This window comes from Rana temporaria, chromosome 9 (assembly GCF_905171775.1).
Source record: "Rana temporaria chromosome 9, aRanTem1.1, whole genome shotgun sequence".
Lineage (NCBI taxonomy): Eukaryota > Metazoa > Chordata > Amphibia > Anura > Ranidae > Rana > Rana temporaria.
In genome coordinates, this window is record NC_053497.1 from 58,853,197 (window position 1) to 58,872,808 (window position 19,612).

The 19,612-nt window shown below is 43.2% G+C and overlaps 1 protein-coding gene across 1 annotated transcript; it reads right to left on the bottom strand.

The window, feature by feature from the left end:
* Positions 1–7,962: 7,962 nt before the first annotated feature.
* Positions 7,963–9,970, bottom strand: LOC120914444 (olfactory receptor 8D1-like). The gene has a single exon (XM_040325137.1). The coding sequence runs from the start codon at positions 9,000–9,002 to the stop codon at positions 8,070–8,072; it is 933 nt and encodes a 310-aa protein (XP_040181071.1). The 5' UTR covers positions 9,003–9,970; the 3' UTR covers positions 7,963–8,069.
* Positions 9,971–19,612: the final 9,642 nt, after the last annotated feature.

Below are 19,612 nucleotides of genomic sequence, written 5' to 3' on the forward strand. Positions count from 1 at the left end.
TTTAGGTGAGCACCTGGTGCTCACATGGCCTGGGATCGGGGTACACATGTTTTTCCCGCACTTTTTAGGTGCTAAGGGCCTGGTACCAGTTGGTTCTAGTTTAAACCAGTGCTAGTTAGGGGTATAAAAGTAAGGTTCCGTTTGCAGCTTTCAGTCGCCTCAGAAGACAGGATTGTGGTGTTCCCCAACCCCCCCCCCCTCCCTTTTTTCTTTTTGTTGCGGCTGCTAATTATGTGGTATGGTCACCTTTGTTTTAAAAAAAAAAAAAATATATATATATATATATATATATATATATATATATATAAAATAATAAAATAAATGTTTTAATATATATATATATTTATTATACAAAGGGTGACAAATCTGTTTATTTCAGTTATTGTTGGATAATTTTGAAAGTTGGAATATATTTATGTGCAGCCTGAGCCGTAGTGGCTAGGCTGCTTTAAGTTATTAAATGTATTTATTTTAAATATATCTGTCTGAAATCCAATAATAAAGCAGCCTCAGACATAATTAGTCCAACAATGGTGTGGATTTATTTTTTTTATATTTTAATTATAGTTAATAAGTGTTCCTGTCTGCTGTCCCATGTGTTTACCCACACAGGGACGAACGGGTGTTCCATGCAGGCATTCCCATTCATGTCAAATAGTATGTAGCAGCTGCATGGCCCCGAATGCACGCCGTTTGCATTTAGGGCCATGCACCGCCACCTACACCCGCACGCATGTCAAGTTGGGAGCAACATCTGTGTCTTGTGCAGCTGCTGCATCCCAACTGACATCAATGGGAACTCCTATACATTCCTCCTCTGCCCTCACATAGATGTAAGCTGTAGTACACTAATGGGAGCGAGGCCTTAGCTGCGGCCATTATGTGTGCGTCCAAAACTTTGCAGAAATGCTGACCCTGGACGTACACTGGCTGCATCCAGGGTCGGACGGAGGCTTTGTTTATATGTAACCAATTACATGCAAACAGTGACAGCTCCGGCCAGGGCCGATCCACCCTATAGGCTCACTATGCAAGCCGCTTAGGGCCCCGCAAAGCTGCAGGGGGCCCCCCAAATTATTAGAGGCCCGCCTGGTGAGAAGTCATTTTGGCCCCTCACCCCGCTTCTCAACTCGCTGGCTGCATGGGAGAAGAGGTAAGAAGTCAGCATCCCCGCCTTCTCACTTTAATGTAAGATGTCAGTTCCGATAGCAGAACACCCCCTACCCCCGCTTCTCAACTTTAATATTTAATGTGACATGTCACTGTCGGCAGTGCCCCCCCTTTCTCAACTTTAATGTGACATGTCATTTTGCTTAGGGCCCTAGGGAGGTCAGGATCGGCAATGAATACAGTATGTACAGAGTACAGACCTGACAGCTGCTGAAATTCATAAAGACTAGTGTAGGCAGATTTTGCGAAAATGTCCCTCATGCTTTCGAAACGTGGTGAAGAATGCGCCAAATTCATATACCTGTCTAGAACTTGTACTTGAATGTGGCCACTTTTAGAATGCACATGAGACACTTTTGCAAAATCTGTCTGAGACATTGAATGTGTCACTTTTACATTGTGTTACATTGAATGCGCCAAATGTAAAATTGCCACATTTGAGAACTACCTGAATTTGGTGGACAATTTGCTGTCCAAAAGTGTCCCAAATGCTTCATAAATTTGGCGCAATACATTAAAGTAATACTAAAGTCTATTTTTTTTTTTTTGTTGTTAAAAATTACCAACATGTTATACTTACCTGCTCTTTGTAGTGAATTTACACAGAGCAGCCCAGATCCTCCTCTTCTCGGGTCACTTGCTATGGGGGCACCTGAGCGAAACTGCAGCTCAGTGTATCCATTCAGGCAAGGAGCTCTGGCCAGGTTCAGCTCCCTTTCTCTCCTCATTGACTGACTGACTTTGATTGACAGCGGCGGGAGCCAATGGCACCACACTGCTGTTTCAGCCAATGAGAAGGAAAGTCCCGAGCAGCCGAGACAATCCTATAACATTGCTGGATAGAGATAAACACACAGGGCCAGATTCTTGTAGATCGCCGCATCTTTGCGGCGGCGTAACGTATCTCATTTACGTTACGCCGCCACAAGTTTTACGGGCAAGTGCTTGATTCACAAAGCACTTGCCTGTAAAGTTGCGGCGGCGTAGCGTAAATCCTCCGGCGCAAGCCCGCCTAATTCAAATGATCCGGGTAGGGGGCGTGGATCATTTAAATTAGGCGTGTTCCCGTGCCGAACGTACTGTGCATGCGCCGTCCCTAAAATTTCCCGACGTGCATTGCGCTAAATGACGTTGCAAGGACGTCACTGGTTTCGACGTTAACGTAAATGGCGTCCAGCGCCATTCACGGACGACTTACGCAAACAGCGTAAATTTTCAAATTTTGACGCGGGAACGACGGCCATACTTAACATTGACTGGGCCTCATATACCCAGGGGCAACTTTACGCGTCGCAAATCTTACGTAAACGTCGTAACTTCACTGCGTCGGTCGGGCGTACGTTCGGGAATTCGCATATTTTGCTAATTTGCATACTCGATCGGGAAAACGACGTCGGCGACACCTAGCGGCGAAAAAAAATAATTGCATTTAAGATCCGACAGCGTAAGAGCCTTACGCCTGTCGGATCTAATGGTTATCTATGCGTAACTGATTCTATGAATCAGGAGCATAGATACGACGGGCGGATCTCTTTTGAGAATCTGGCCCAAAGGCTTTTTGTCTTAAGGAATATAATAAGATTAAAAAAAAACTTCTGACTTTACAACCCCTTTAACAAGAGTAATTAGAGGAGAAGTCCAGCCTGAGCTTTTTAGGCTGGGCTTCTCCTATGAGTCACAGGAGTGCAATTCGTTTTGCACTCTTGTGACCTGTTTTCAGCGGAGAGCAGTCTGAAGTCCGCTCTCCGCTGACGTCACCAGGATCAGTCGAGGCAGCGCATCCTCTCAACTCTGGATCTGCCAGCTGCCTAGACTGATGGCAGTCTCAGCCTCTCAGCAAGCCACTGAGACCGCCCCTCACAGCTCAGCGCGCCAATGAGCATGGAGGAGCAGAGTAGAAGACATGCAGACTGACAGGCAGTAGCTCTCCGCTTGTGGAAGTGTGAAACCCAGCCATCTGCGATGTTCTGTGGCTCGGTTTTCAGTGAGGAGGCAGCAGGGGACAGATGTGGCATCGGACTGATGATGCATCCACCTAGGTAAGTATGATTAGGCAAAAAACAAACAAACATACTTCTCTTTTATGAATGAAAGCCTCTTGGGTAGGATATGTAAATACTATAGTAAAAGGTACCATCATCCTTGAGATTAGAATATAGAAAGAGGGGGGGGGGGGGGAACCATAGAACAAGGGGATGGGGGGGGGGCAAATAGGACTATTATGGTACTACTACAAAGTTAAGAAGTGAAAGTAAATATTTAAAAAAGAAAATACATTTTATTAAAACACAGACAAAAGAAAATACAAAATTAAAATGGTGATAACCATCTACAACACCAAAATAGAGGTCCCCAGGGGGGGAAAACAGCACGATGGGTTGAAGGTTATGACAGTCTCAACTAGTTCCACGGTGTGTACCGCTTCATCAGGAGCAAATCTAAAAAAGTCCTGCCACGGTAGAACAACGGGCGCAACCAAACAGGGTCCCGTACGGTAGCCAGGGGGGACACGTGTATGGAAGGACCTACTTGTCTTGATAACAAGGAGGGTTATGGTAAGTAGGGGGGTCCCGGGAGCAGGAGCCCAATGGTAGCACATGTTGGGGTATATGTGAGCTCAACACAGAGTGTGAGGGTAATGGTGGGTATATGTGATGACCACTTATGGTCCCAAGGGTAGCATCAGGGTGGTGATGCTAGCCTGTGATGCTGTGGGCTGGATGAAGCCGCAGAAATCCCGTGACCCAGCGTTCAGCCCACAGCATCACAGGCTAGCATCACCACCCTGATGCTACCCTTGGGACCATGAGTGGTCCCCCTCATCACATATACCCACCACCCTCCTGTCAGTTTTTTTATTCACATTTGTGTTTCATTGGGGAGATTTCCCTTAATTTCCTGTCCCATAGCCAAAACAGGAAGTGAAAAAAAATCTCTCTAAAATGAGGGAATCTCTGATTGTCACCAGAACAAACGTCCTCTCGGTGATAGCTGTCCCTTGGACTAATAGGGAGGGTAAAATTCCTAACAGGAGCATAGACAGCAATAAAAATATGACAGATGTTCTAATCCCTCTCCACTCTATCCAAATCGACATAAAAGGTTTTACTATTCGTTATACTTTCATTAAGACAGAACAAATACTGCTGCCGCATGGGGACTGGGATGCAAACAATCTTTCTCCTAACTTTTAACTCTCCAGCGTTGATGTAAATATTTTGCAGGTACACAAACAGAAAAAGGTAAGCAGGTGGAAAAAGTGCAAGTCACCAGTCTGTGGTCTCCCTGCACCTGATCTTTCCATACTGACTTGTTCTGCAATGGTTCTCTGTATGGAGACAGCCATATTGGTAGAGGCATTGTTTTACTTTCTAATGTCCTAGCCTCCAGCAAGGAAAACAGTGAGCTGCAAATAATGGAAAATTGTATCAAAAACTTATCGTAATTTTCCTTTCCCGATGCCAATACACGGCAGCACACATACCGTATAATATAGCTCTGCCCCTATATCCATCCACAGGACCTGTTTAGCTTTATAAAAGTTTGACTGAAAGCTACCTCCCCCATTCTCTGTATAAAGCACAAAGATCAGAGGGAGGGTTCGTATGTACTGGCATCAGGAAAGCAAAATTACGGTAAGTATTTGTTTGTAAAAAGAACATTTTTACAGGCGTAGTGATTTTAATGAAAAAAAAATAAATAAAATTACATTTAAATTAACGGAAATACAATACCATTGCCGGCAATAGAAAAATGTTAAAAAAAAAAGTGTGGGATCCTGCCAATGTTTTTTTTAAAAGGGGGGGGGCCAAAATCCATACCAGACCCTTATCTGAGCACGCAGCCTGGCAGGTCCTTCTGAACATTACCAAGTCACATGCCCTCAACATGGGCGGTGGGTACTTTGGGGCTCTGCCCCCCACCCCAAAGCACCTTGTCCCGATGTTGATGGGAACAAGAGCCTCATCCCCACAACCCAGGGCTGTGGTTGTGGGGGTCTGGGTGCAGGAGGGGGCTTAAAATTGAGTGTAGCGCAGCAGTAAGAAACGGTCCACAATGTCCCATAAGGATATCATCACATACACATCCAATAATGTTATGAGTTAATTGTGAAATAAAAAGAAAACAAATAAGTGAAGTCCTCCATGAATGTGTGCTTAACTACTTCAAAGTACCCTGTGCCTAATCTTCATGGGGTGTGATTATGTCACAGAGCAAAGACAGTTTAACACCTTACAACCCAGATAAATGGCTCCACTCTTCCTCTCCTCCTCGGTGGGATATGTACTCCCGTCCTCACAGATTATATATGTATCAAGGCAGGACAGACATATAAACCCCACTTAAAAAGATGCACTTATAAAAGCATAAATTAAAACACATTTTTCATGTATTATCCGGCTCACCGTCTCACTCGGCGCAACTCCGGTTAACGTCACAGAGCTCTACTCTTCCCCTAAAAAGGTAATAAAAAGCAGAGACCGTTTTTGACAATTCCTTTATTAAAAAATAAAAAAACAGTGTCCTTTGATGTGAATTCATTGTCAATCACGACATCCGCCACACCCGAATGCCTGGCTTGCCGTTTGACATTTTTTCTATAGGTAAGGGTGGGGTCACCTGGCAACATCACGTGGCGACACCACCCCCAAGCATGCAGCGGTCGGTTAAAGGGGCTTCCAGATTCCGATAAGCCTCCTGCCTGCATATCCTCACAACCACAGCCCAGTGTTGTGGGGATGAGGCCATTGTCCCCCTGCTCCAAAGAACCCCCCGCCCCCATGTTGAGGGCATGTGACCTGGTATGGTTTAGGAGGGGGGAGATTGCTCGTCCCTCCCCTTTCCTGGCCTGCCAGGCTGCATGCTGACGTAAGGGTCCGGTATGGATTTGGGGGAACCCCCACACCATATGTTTTTTACTTTATTGTCGGAAATGTTTTTTTTTTTATTCAGCTGTCAGCGGGGAAGCCCATTGACAGCTGATGACTCATCGTTATTAACCACTTCCATACAGGGCATTTTCACCCCCTTCCTGCCCAGACCAATTTTTAGTTTTCAGCGCTGTCGCACTTTGAATGACACGCGGTCGTGCAAAGTGGCTCCCAAACAAAATTTACACCCTTTTTTCCCCACAAATAGAGCTTTCTTTTGGTGGTATTTGATCACCTCTGCGGTTTTTATTTTTTGCGCTATAAACAAAAGAAGAGCGACAATTTTGAAAAAAAAAACACAATATCTTTTATTTTTTGATTTAATAAATATCATAATTTTTTTTAAAATAACATTTTTTTTCCTCAGTTTAGACCGATCCGTATTCTACCTATTTTTGGTAAAAAAAAAAAAAAAACGCAATACGCGTATTTGATCGGTTTTTCTACAAAATAGAAAATAGAATTATGGCATTTTTTTTTCTTTATTTTTTTACTAGTAATGGTGGCGATCTGCGATTTTTTATTTTTTTTAAATTATTGTGACCGTGACATTGCGGCGGACATATCGGACACATTTTTGGGGCCATTTACATTTACACATGTGCTATAAAATGCACCGATTACTGTGTAAATGTGACTGGCAGAGAAGGGGTTAACACTAGGGGGGCTGAAGGGGTTAAATATGTTCCCTAAAGTGTGTTCTAAATGTTAGGGGGAGGGGGACTCAAAAGGGGAGGAGATCGATGTGTGTCCCTCTGTACTGGGAACACACATCAGTCTCCTCACCGCTGACAGGACATGGATCTATGTGTTTACACACACAGATCCATGGTCCTGCCGTGATTGCGGGTAATCGCGGGTGCCCGGCGGACATCGCGGCCGCCGGGCACGCGCACCGGGTCCCGAGGAATGCAGCGGCGCGCGTGCGCGCCCACTAGTGGCTGGAAAAGCCAGGACGTCATATGACAGCCAGTCTGAAGGACGAGAGGTCCCCACCGACGTCATTTTACTATGGCTCGGTGGGGAAGAGGTTAAAGGGTCACTAAAGGAAATTTTTTTTTTGCTGAAATGACTGTTTACAGGGTATAGAGACATAATAGTTAACTGATTCCTTTTAAAAATGATTAAAAATAGATAAAAAAAACAATCATATAATGTACCTACAGTTTAGTTTTTTGCTGTTGTTTCCTGGTTCTCTGATGTACAGAGCCAGAGAGCCAATAGAGGGCAATGAAGGTTTTGCAAAACGAAACTGGATTGGTGCTGAGGAGTTATAGACACACAGTAATCACACCTCCTTGATTAGTCACCACAGTGAGAAATCTCCCAGTACTGTGGTGATCAGGAAACAGACAACCAGGAAGTGTCCAGAACAGAGAGGAATTACAGCAACATCAAAGCAAAAACGAACAATGAGGACATGAAACCAGGACTGCAGTAAGGTAAAGGAAGCTATTTAGCTAAAAACATTTTTTCCTTTAGTGACCCTTTAAGGATGCGGCAGCCGGTTTCCTGGCCCCACTCCTTAACAACCAGCTATGCACTGCGCCCTAAATGGGCAAAGCTTTGCTCAATCAGGGCTTAGAATGCACTGTGCCCTGCAAATTTGGGTGTTCGCCAAACGGGTGAACAAGCAATGTGGGTCCAAACTTTTGCTTGGCCCAAACCATTTGCCCAACTATTATCTATGACAAAGAGCAAATTTACCCGCAAGAAAGCTGCATTGAGAAAGCAACATTATAGGGCACTCAAGACACTAAGGGCTTATTTACATTTGCAGTTTGGGGAGCAGTAAAACCCCATAGTTGAGATGTGTATTTACCACCCCCCCCCCCCCAACCACTGTGTAACGTCAGGCGTCGCAGTAGTGACCCTGTCCCGTGCTCCAGGGTGCCTGATATATGCGTTTAAATACAAAAAATATGTTGTTAATCAATGTTGGCTATATATTCACATCTTTGTAAGATATTACTTAGTTGTCCAAAACCAACGACGCTTGAGTGCAGATTTAACATCCTTATTTTTTAAGCTGTAGATCAGTGGGTTCAGCAAGGGGACAGCAGCGGTGTTAAAAAGTGAGAAAACTTTGTTGGACTCCATAGTGTCCATTGAAACTGGTCTTAAGTATTGACAGACAAGGGTCACATAAAGCAGAATCACCACAGTAAGGTGTGATGAGCATGTGTAAAAAGCTTTACGTTTTCCGATCTGAGAGCGCATGTTCTGTATAGTGTGGATAATGAAGACATAAGGGATGAAGGTAAGAATAAACGGAAAAGTGGCCAGAAAAAGCCCACAGATAAAAATCAAAAAGTCTGAGAGTGAAGTGTCACTGCAAGAAAGTTTTATAAGAGGGACAATATCACAGAAGAAGTGATTTATTTCCATTGATTTGTAACAAGTAAACCTTGATATTAATATAACATGAGGCAAAGATTCTAAGAAACCCAGCACCCAGCTCATACAAGACAAAATACCACAAACTCTACGGCTCATAACCGCCGTGTAACGCAAGGGGTTACAGACAGCAACATAACGATCATAACTCATGGCTGTCAGTATTAAGAGCTCGTTACATACTAGAGATGTGAATATGAACATCTGAGTCATACAAGCTTTTACAGAAACTGTGTTATCTCCTGATAGAAAGCTAAAGAGGATCTTGTGTAAGGTGACTGTGCTGGAGGAAATGTCCAAAATGGACAAGTTACATAAAAAGAAGTACATTGGGGTTTGGAGATGAGGATTTACACAGACGAGAGTGAGAATGGTTGCATTTCCAACAAGAGTGACCAGATAAATCAGAAGAACCAAGAGGAAGATTGGAACTTGAAGGCTCGAAGCCTCAGAAAATCCCTTAATGATAAAATAGGTCAGCATTGTCTGATTTGTTAGATACATTGAGCTAAGAAAATTGCCTACTAAATTTGGAAAGAAGTCATCATGAACTCAGTAATTTACAAATTCTAAACATGTGCATACAAGAAATGTTCATGTCATTACTTCCATCAAATGATTTGGGGTTAGCAGAACATGTCATGATGTATTTGAGTGCTTTTGGTTTCCTTTTAGCCTTCCTTACTGTTAATTGACAATTACACAATTCTGTTTTACTGCATGTGGGCTTCCATGCCACGACTTTCATGAACTGATGGAAGCCTAAAAACCATAAAAATGTTATTGGGTTTTCAAAAATACAATATTCCAAAATAAATCTTGTACCAAGTCGTACATAAATAAGTGTTACAGGTTGGTAAGGCATAGAAACTAGTTATGGCACACATAAACAAGCATAGAAAACAAGTAGGGATCCACTTAGGACAGCATAATGTGCAAAGGATGTGAACATGGTCCCATGTTAAGCATAAACTAGACCTATTTACTTTCATTTTGTTAAGGTGGGAGGCAATAAATTAGTAGACTAGTCCATATGTGGTCAAGTGGGGCATCTCTACGTGGAGCTTTTGACACCTGTGAGTAATTGCCTTGACCTGAATATGCAGGGAGTTAGGTTAGGCTTGCCCCCCTGGTATATGCTTAGTGGACAATGGTTGTGTATTCTGTGCTGTGCTGTATGTGTTCTAATAAAACTGAGATTCTGGATGAACAGTAAATAAAGGGGGCATCAAGTTATAGTTTTTGATTGTCTACTTTGCTCTCCTTAATATGAAATTAACATTTGAAGGACAAAATGCTTGCATGTTTTTATTAATAGTATTTTGTATTCTTTAGGTCTCCTCACTATTACATGTGGCACGGTCTTGATTCTTTTCATGTCCTACTTTATGGAAGATCGGGCAGAAAAAATAGCTTGCACAGATACTTGCCAGGAAACAGGAGGTTGATTCATGTCTAATGCCTTGTACAGACGATTGGTTTTACCAGCGGTAAAAAGTCAGCCGGGGAAAACCGAGAACCTACTCGGTAGCTTTTTCCCCCTACACACAGCCGGGTATTCCGGCAGGAAAACTGCCATGAGAGCTTTGGTCGGGAAACCCGGCCGTGTGAATGCTTCACCACAGGTTTTCCACATAGGTAGACTGCCGGCTTAAAAAACGCTGGGAATCCCGGCGGGAAAAAAGAGAACATGTTCTAATTTTTCCCGCTGGGATTCCCGGCGGTTTTCCTGTTGGAAAAACTGCGATGAAGCATACACACAGTCGGTTTTCCCGGCCAAATGCTGTCATGGCAGTTTTCCCGACGAGAAAACCGGTTGTGTGTACGAGCAGGGCCGATCCTCCCTATAGGCTCACTATGCAAGCTGCTTAGGGCCCCGCAAAGCTGCAAAGGGCCCCCCAAATTACTAGAGGCCCCGCCTGGTGAGAAGTCATTTTTGCCCCCTCACCCCGCTTCTAAACTCGCTGGCTGAGTCATTTCCGGCAGCAGAACACCCCCTCCCCCCGCTTCTCAACTTTCTTTAATGTGACATGTCACTGTCTTCAGCGCCCCCTGCTTCTCATTTTTAATGTGCCATGTCATTTTGCTTAGGGCCCCAGGGAGGTCAGGATCGGCACTGTGTACAAGGCATGAGGCTTAGAACACCAGAAGGGACTAGAAGGTGCAAACAATGTCTTCTTTCTCATTTCACAGTGCGTCAGTGACCAGGCATGACCATGGTCCTACAGGTGGATGGTGAGCAGCATTCCCCAGCAGTAGGAAGTATATTTTTTTATCTGTGTTATAAAACAATGTTTATTTGACCATAATGCATACAAGAATAATTTTCATGGCTCAATACGCAATTTTTGGGTAAATGACTGTATCCTGTTTAATGACAGCAATGCTGTATGTCACAGTACTTAAGGTGCAGCCTTCATGGCCTACCTTATCTTATGATATTAAAATTTTATTGCCTAATTGTAACCACCCTGGACTTCCTAAAAGGTATAAGGACACACAAAAAGCCCAGACTAGCCTTAGACAGCTGGGTTAGTTATAGGCACTTATGTGCTGCTGTACAATTTAGGAGGGGGTAACCTACAAGTAAGCTTTGTTTCCAGTAACGTCTAAGTATGTCCCAATGTCTCTACTTACACAGATTAGAAAGTAGGCCTTCATGCACAGAGAGACTGCAGTTGTTAGCTTCCATGTACTGTATGTTTGCAACTGTATGCCACTTAGACCTCTGTCTGTATATTTTAGACATGCTGAATTGAAGAGCTGATTTCATGTGAAATACATTAAAACATTAAAGCCTTGGTGCCCAACCTGCAACCAGAGTGCCTCAGGAATTAGCACTAAAAAAGTGAGCATTGATTGATAAAGGTTCCGTAGATTGCTAAATGTCTCCTGGATGTCTTCAGTCTCCAACATGTGTAGAATGTCCCTAGTCTTTTACTCTCCAATGCATTGTTCCCAGTCTCTCACTATCTACTATAAAATGCCAGAAGTCTCTGACAATTCTCTAAAACAGTGGTCTCCAATCTGCGGCCCTGATGTGGCCCTTTGCTTGCCTTTATCCCATCATTGATGCATTTGTCATGCTACTGACACCAATGATGGGGCATAATTCCTGCCACTGACAACAAAAATGGGGCACTATTCCCCCCCTAATACCAAAGATTGGACATTGTTTACTCCAACTGGGTAAAGTCCAGCCCCCCTAGTCTGAAGGACAGTCAATTGGCCCTTTCTTAGGACGTTTGGAGTCCCCTACTATAAAAATCACATATACTGATTATGTGTGCCCTCCTAGGGATGTCAGCTGACACAAAAAAGGCCTGTTATAACTAACAAATTGACCAACACTGTTTTAAAGGATTGATCAGCATGCCTAGAAACTGAACACTGGGGAATTGTTTTATGTAAACTAAAGTTTTATTGGTCAGGGTGTCAGCATCAATAGACCTCAACCCAGCTCAACCCTGTTAGAGAAAGTCTACCGGGGAGCTTGAATATTTGTGGCCCCTTGAATCCTTTCGCTGCTAAGCGTATTGACATGCATACGAATGGGATTTATACGTGAAGGACCGCATAATGATTTATAAAAATTCTCTAAATTCTCCAGCCAGCTGCACACTTTGTCAGTAAAAAGTACTGTATAAATCTAGCCATAGTAATCTTTTTTTTTTTTCAAAACTCTTCATTTTAAAAACTCTTGCTCAATTTTCTAATTGTTAGTGGGGACCAGTGGCGGCTTTTAAATAATTATTTTTTTTGGGGGGCGGCAAACAACCCCCCCCCCAGTCGGCGCCCTAAGCCCACCCTTTTTTTTAACCCCCCCCCCCCTGCCGCAATTGGAATCCATGCATCCGGCGCCCTGCATGTAGATTATGGGTCTGGATGAGGGGCGGGGGGCCCGTGCACCCCTAATGGACAGGCCACTACTGGACCAAATTAACTGCACATAAATGAATAAGGACATGTCATTATAAAAACAGTTTTGCTCACCCCGATTACTCGCTTGTCTGCAGTGAATGAGGTATTTTGGGAGAAGTTGACCACTTGACTTTCATTGTGAAATTATGATCTATTTAAGACTGTGGTGTTTTCTGTTTCAGCACAGAAACCAGAATTTTTAGACTGAAACTCTTTTCTTTATTGAACATTAGTATAGTCCACAGACATGTCCGCATCAGTCACATGTATATAACTAGGTCTACAGATATAGTAAACAGAATGATAAAAAAATACAATAAAACACTGTTGCTTTTCAGAAATCACAAAATAATTAAAGCTATGAAAAATACTGCACTGTGGTTATAGTTATAATAGCAGAAAATTTCTTGTTTCTCCAGAGAAGAAAGCTCAGTAGACTGAGTCTGGAAATCCCAAGATTAGTTAGGATTTACATGCACAATAAAACAACAGATTTAATTGCTGATAGTATTTATTTTTTGTCCCAGTAGTTTTGTTAATTTATTTTAGTCATTAATATACTGTAGTTCTGACACTTTTCCCACAGTGATATACAGAACATAGTGAATTAACCCTAACTCCATATTTTTAATTTGTGGCTAGAGTAGGTACAGTGAGCAGTGTAGTGTAGTGTAGTTAACCGTATAGTATAGTACAGCCCTCAAAATTTCCACTCGCCTACTAGCATTTGGCGAGTGGATTTAAGCTGGGGGCGAGTGATGACAGGGCTGCATGACCAATCTCCCTCCAATCTGTGCCTACACTTAGAGTCCCGATGAGATTGGCGGCCGAAGAGGAAAGGTGCATGCTCGGGAAAAGTAGTCTGGTGAGCCGCGCACAGGCAGAGCAGTACACAGGTGCTCTCCTTACAATTCTCATTAAGCCATGGTACCTAACAGTATGACCTCTCTGAGCCTGCCCCCCTCCCCCCGACCAATGTAGCTGAAGAGCAGAGAGCAGGAAGTAATGAGTGAGGTGGAGGATTGCAAAAATTACCACTCCGGTGCAGCGCTCACTGAAAGTTGCCCTGACATGAGAGCGGCAGCCTTCTAGTTTGTGCAGTTTTCTTCTCCTTGTGCTCTATGTAAGTGTCCAACAGTTTAGCCTGAGCACTGTGAACAGACTGGTCTCAATGTGTGCTGTGTGCTGTGCGCTGTCAGTGTGCGCTGTGCTATGGTGTCAATGGCTGTGCAGTTGTGTAGATCTCAGCACTGGATTGTACTCCCTCCCGCTGTGCTGCAGCTCCTCTCCTCTCTGCCAGCCTGAATAAAAGGGGGAAGTGGGCACATGCAAGTGTGGAGCCGCACACACAGGCTCCTGATGATGAGATGAATGGGAGAGAGAGAGGATGGATGGGAGTTGCAGAGGAGACAGCAAGAGAATGGGGAAGAGACCCAGTTCTAGTGCCCTGTCCCTCTGGTCTGCCCCCAGTGCCCTGTCCCTCTGATCTGCCCCCAGTTCCTTGTCCCTCTGGTCTGCCCCCAGTTCCTTGTCCCTCTGGTCTGCCCCCAGTGCCCTGTCCCTCTGGTCTGCCCCCAGTCCCTCTGGTCTGCCCCCAGTGCCCTGTCCCTCTGGTCTGCCCCCAGTGCCCTGTCCCTCTGGTCTGCCCCCAGTGCCCAGTCCCTCTGGTCTGCCCCCAGTGCCCAGTCCCTCTGGTCTGCCCCCAGTGCCCTGTCCCATTTTGTTAAAGTTGTTGTTGGTAATATTTAATTGTGTAACTTGATTCTGCATAAAACATTGTCATTCCATGAGATAATCTATGAGGGCGTGTTTACGGGTGCAATTAGGCGCAGGGCAGTGTATGAATTAGGTGGGGCAACTGGTGGCGAGTAACTCTTGAGGCCTGGCTAGTAGCTCAGGACTTGAAATTTTGAGCCCTGGTATAGTGGTCAGTGTAGTGTAGTGGTCAGTGTAGTGTAGTGGATAGTATAGTATAGTGGTCAGTGTAGTAGATAGTATAGTATAGTGGACAGTATAGTATAGTGGTTAGTGTAGTGGACAGTATAGTATAGTGGTTAGTGTAGTGGACAGTATAGTGGTCAGTGTAGTGTAGTGGATAGTATAGTGGTCAGTTCAGTGTAGTGTAGTGGTCAGTGTAGTGGACAGTGTAGTGTAGTAGACAGTATAGTATAGTGGTCATTGTAGTGTAGTGGATAGTATAGTGGTTGGTGTAGTGTAGTGGTCAGTATAGTATAGTGGTCAGTATAGTATAGTGGACAGTGTAGTGTAGTGGACAGTGTAGTGTAGTGGACAGTAGGACAGTGGACAGTAGTGTAGTGGACAGTAGTGTAGTGGACAGTATAGTATAATGGACAGTGTAGTGTAGTGGACAGTGTAGTGTAGTGGACAGTGTAGTGTAGTGGACAGTGTACAGTAGTGTAGTGGACAGTGTAGTGTAGTGGACAGTGTACAGTAGTGTATTGGACAGTGTAGGGGTCAGTATAGTATAGTGGTCAGTATAGTATAGTGGACAGTGTAGTGTAGTGGACAGTGTAGTGAAGTGGACAGTGTAGTGTAGTGGACAGTGTACAGTAGTGTAGTGGACAGTGTAGTGTAGTGGACAGTAGTGTAGTGGACAGTATAGTGTAGTGGACAGTGTAGTGTAGTGTAGTGGACAGTATAGTATAGTGGTCAGTGTAGTGTAGTGGACAATATAGTATAGTGGTCAGTGTAGGTATCAGGTTGTCAATCATTACTATTGTATTTGAAGGGACTCAGGGAGTGCTAAAAGTCCGCAGGTTGGGGGGGGCGCAAATTACTTGCCTTGCCCCGGGTGCTGACAACCCACGTTATGCCACTGCAGTGAGGGAAAAAAAGTATTTGACCCCCTACTGATTTTGTATGTTTGCCCACTGACAAAGAAATGATCAGTCTATAATTTTAATAGTAGGTTTATTTTACCGGGGAGAGACAGAATAACAAACAAAAAAATCCAGAAAAACACTTTTAATAAAAGTTGTAAATTGATTTGCATTTTAATGAGTGAAATAAATATTTGACCCCCCTTCACAAAACATGACTTAGTACTTGGTGGCAAAACAATTGTTGGCAATCACAGAGGTCAGACATATTTTGTAGTTGGCCACCAGGTTTGTACCTATCTCAGGAGGAATTCTGTCCCACTCCTCTTTGCTGATCCTCTCCAAGTCATTATGGTTTTGAGGTTGACGTTTGGCAACTCGAACCTTCAGCGATCTCCACATATTTTCTATGGGATTAAGGTCTGGAGATTGGCTAGGCCTTTTCAGGCCATTAATGTGCTTTTTATTGAGCCACTCCTTTGTTGCCTTGGCCGTGTGTTTTGGGTCATTGTCATGTTGGAATACTGATCCACGACCCATTTTCAATGGCCTGGCTGGGGTAAGGAGGTTCTCACTCAATATTTGACGGTACATGGCCCTGTCCATCGTTCTTTTGATGCAGTAAAGTTGTCCTGTCCCCTTAGCCAAACACCCCTAAAGCATAATGTTTCCACCTCGATGTTTGATGGTGGGGATGGTGTTCTTGGGGTCATAGGCAGCATTTCTCCGCCTCCAAACACAGTGAGTTGAGTTGATGCCAATGAGCTCGATTTTGGTCTCATCTGACCACAACACTTTCACCCAGTTCTCCTCGGAATCATTCAGATGTTCATTAGCAAACTTCCAACAGGCCTGTACATGTGCTTTCTTGAGCAAGGGGACCTTACTGGCGCCGCAGGACTTCAGTACTTCACGGCGTAGTGTTTTACCAATTGTTTTCTTATTGACTGTGGTCCCAGCTGCCTTGAGATCATTGACAAGATTCTCCCGTGTAGTTCTGGGCTGATTGCTCACTGTGCTCATGATCATTGAAACTCCACAAGGTGAGATCTTGCATGGAGCCCCAGACCGAGGGAGATTGACAGTTATTTTGCGTTTCTTCTATTTGCAAAGAATCACACCAAGTGTCACTCTCTCACCAAGCTGTTTGGCAATGGTCTTGTAAGCCCATTCCACCCTTGTGTAGGTTTACAATCTTGTCCCCGACATCCTTGTGCAGCTCTTTGGTCTTGGCCATGGTGGAGAGATTGGAATCGGATTGATTGCTTCTGTGGACAGGTGTCTCTTATACAGGTAACAAGCTGAGATTAGGAGCACTCCCTTTAAGAGAATGCTCCTAATCTTAACTCATTACCTGTATAAAAGACACCAGGGAGCCAGAAATCTTTCTGATCGATAAGTGAAATAAGTATTTGATCCCCTATTTAAATGCAAATCAATTCATAACTTTTTTAAAATGCATTTTTCTGGATTTTCTTGTTGTTATCCTGTCTCTCGCTGTTAAAATAAACCTACAATTAAAATTATAGACTGATCATTTCTTTGTCAGTGGGCAAATGAACAAAATCCGCAGGGGATGAAATACTTTTTTCCCCTCACTGTAAGAGGTAGACCGGTTTTAAATGCATCTCAAAAGAACTTTCTATTCTTACAAGGGTCATCTGGACAGGAAGTGCAGAAAAATCTACCCCTGTGTTTTTTTTAAGTTGTTGCCTGTCACCATTGGTGGGCTTACTTTTACATCATATTCTGTCTGACACATTAAAAAGACAGGTAGCAAAAGAATTTTCATAATTTTCTATTCTCTAACATCAATTAAATAGACAGGGCACAAGAAGAAATCCTTCAAATGAGACAAAGGGGGTTATTTATTACAAAGTGCACTTGAAATTGCACTGAAAGTGCAGTCGCTGTAGATCCGAGGGGGACATGCAAGGAGAATTAAAAACAGCATTTTAGCTTGCACATGATTGGATAATAAAATCAGCAGAGCTTCCCCTTATTTCAGATCTACCCCTCAGATTTACAGCGACTGCACTTCCAAGTGCACTTCAGTGCAATTTAAAGTGCACTTTGCACTTGTAGTGCAAAGTGGATTTGCCTTTCGTAAATAACCCCCAAAGACAGCAATAAAAGATTAAAAAACATAAAAACAGTGGAAGTGCAACACCAATGTTTGTTGAGTCCAGAAAGTATTGTAATGAAATCTTATTAGAATGGAAAAAACAACCAACGCCTTTCAAAGGTTAAGGTGTAACCTCCATAGGACTGGACTCAAACAAATTAGTTAATTTGGCATTAACCACACAGTATGTGAAGTGTAGTGTTAGTTTAGTCTACTGTAAAATAAACATTTTCAAATCATGCCCCTTGGTACAAATAAATTACTTGTACATGCATTATGTAATAGTGACATATACTGTATGGTATAATTGCACTACTAAGGCATTAAAGGGTTTGTAAAGGATTTTTTTTTATCTTAATAGCTTCCTTTACCTTAATGCAGTGCTGTTTTCATGTCCTCATTGTTCATTTTTGCTCTCAAGTTGCTGTAATTCTTCTCTGATCTCCACACTTCCTGGTTGTCTGTTTCCTGATAACCACAGTGCTGGGAGCTTTCTCTCTGTGGTCACTAATCAAGGAGGTGTGATTACTGTGTGTCTAAAACCCCTCAGCACCAATCAGTTTCGTTTTCCAAACCATCACTGCCCTGTATTGGCTCTGTGGCTCTGTACAGCAGAGAGGCAGGAAACAACATGCAAAAAACGAAACTAGAAACTACAGGTACATTATATGATTGATTTTTATCTATTTTTAATCGTTTCTAAAAGGAATCAGTTAACTATTATGTCTCTATACCCTGTAAACAGTCATTTCAGCATAACATTTTTTTTATTTACAACTCCTTTAATGTCAATGAAGCATTATGGTAAAATATATATATTTTTTTATTATGTTGAGAGTAGGTTTCAAGGTGTAACTCTTGCCCATTAATTACAAGGTCAAAGGAAGCTCTGCTGTAGCTCTCATTTTTTGTTTTCTGGGTAACAAAATAGAGTAGGAGAGGGAGCAAGAGAAGGAACATTGGAGAAAATGTAACCACTTAAGGACCCCTCACTGTATATATACGTCATTTTTTTAAAGATAGATATCTCGCCACGAGATCACCGTCACTAAATGATATATTGCTCACACATGCCATGGGCATATGTGGAATTACACCCAAAAATACATTCTGCTGCTTCTCCTGAGTACGGGGATACCACATGTTTGGGACTTTTTGGGAGCCTAGCCGCGTATGGGGCCCCAAAAACCAAGCACCGCCTTCAGCATTTCTAAGGGCGCAAATTTTTGATTTCACTCCTCACTACCCATCACAGTTTTGAAGGCCATAAAATGCCAAAATAGCACAAAACCCCCCCGAATGACCCCATTTTGGAAAGTAGACACCCCAAGCTATTTACGGAGAGGCATGTTGAGTCCATGGAATATTTTATATTTTGCCACAAGTTGCGGGAAAATGACAAAATGAGCCTAGCTGCTCACAGGACCCCGAAAACCAAGCACTGCCTTCAAGATTTCTAAGGGCATACATTTTAGATTTCACTCCTCACTACCTATCACAGTTTTGAAGGCCATAAAATGCCAAGATGGCACACAACCCCCCCCCCCAAATGACCCCATTTTGGAAAGAAGACACCCCAAGCTATTTGCTGAGAGGCATGTTGAGCCCATTGAATATTTAATTTTTTTGCCCCAAGTGATTGAATAATGACCAAAAAATAAAATAAAAATTACAAAAAGTTGTTACTAAATGATAAATTGCTCACACATGCCATGGGCATATGTGGAATTACACCCCAAAATATATTCTGCTGCTTCTCCTGAGTACGGGGATTTTTTTTTTGGGGGGTCCCGTTTGCGGCTAGGCTCCCAAAAAGTCTCACACATGTGGTATCCATGTACTCAGGAGAAGCAACAGAATGTATTTTGGGGTGTAATTCCACATATACCCATGGCATGTTTGAGCAATATATCATTTAGTGATAAAAAAAAAAATTGTCTTTTTTCCCCGCAACTTGTGTCAAAATATAAAATATTCCATAGACTCGACATGCCTCTTAGCAAATAGCTTGGGGTGTCTACTTTCCAAAATGGGGTCAAACAAGTGACTAAAAAGTGTCACGCTCGTGTAATAATTGTCCATGTATAAGTGGTACCCCTTTCCGAATAAGGGTGGCACCAAGTCACAGACAATCTTGCCAGAGCTCCCTATGTAATCTGGGCAGCCCTCCGGCTCTACCTGACTATCTTTGCCCTCATAAACCATAAAGCTCCATGTATAGCCTGTTT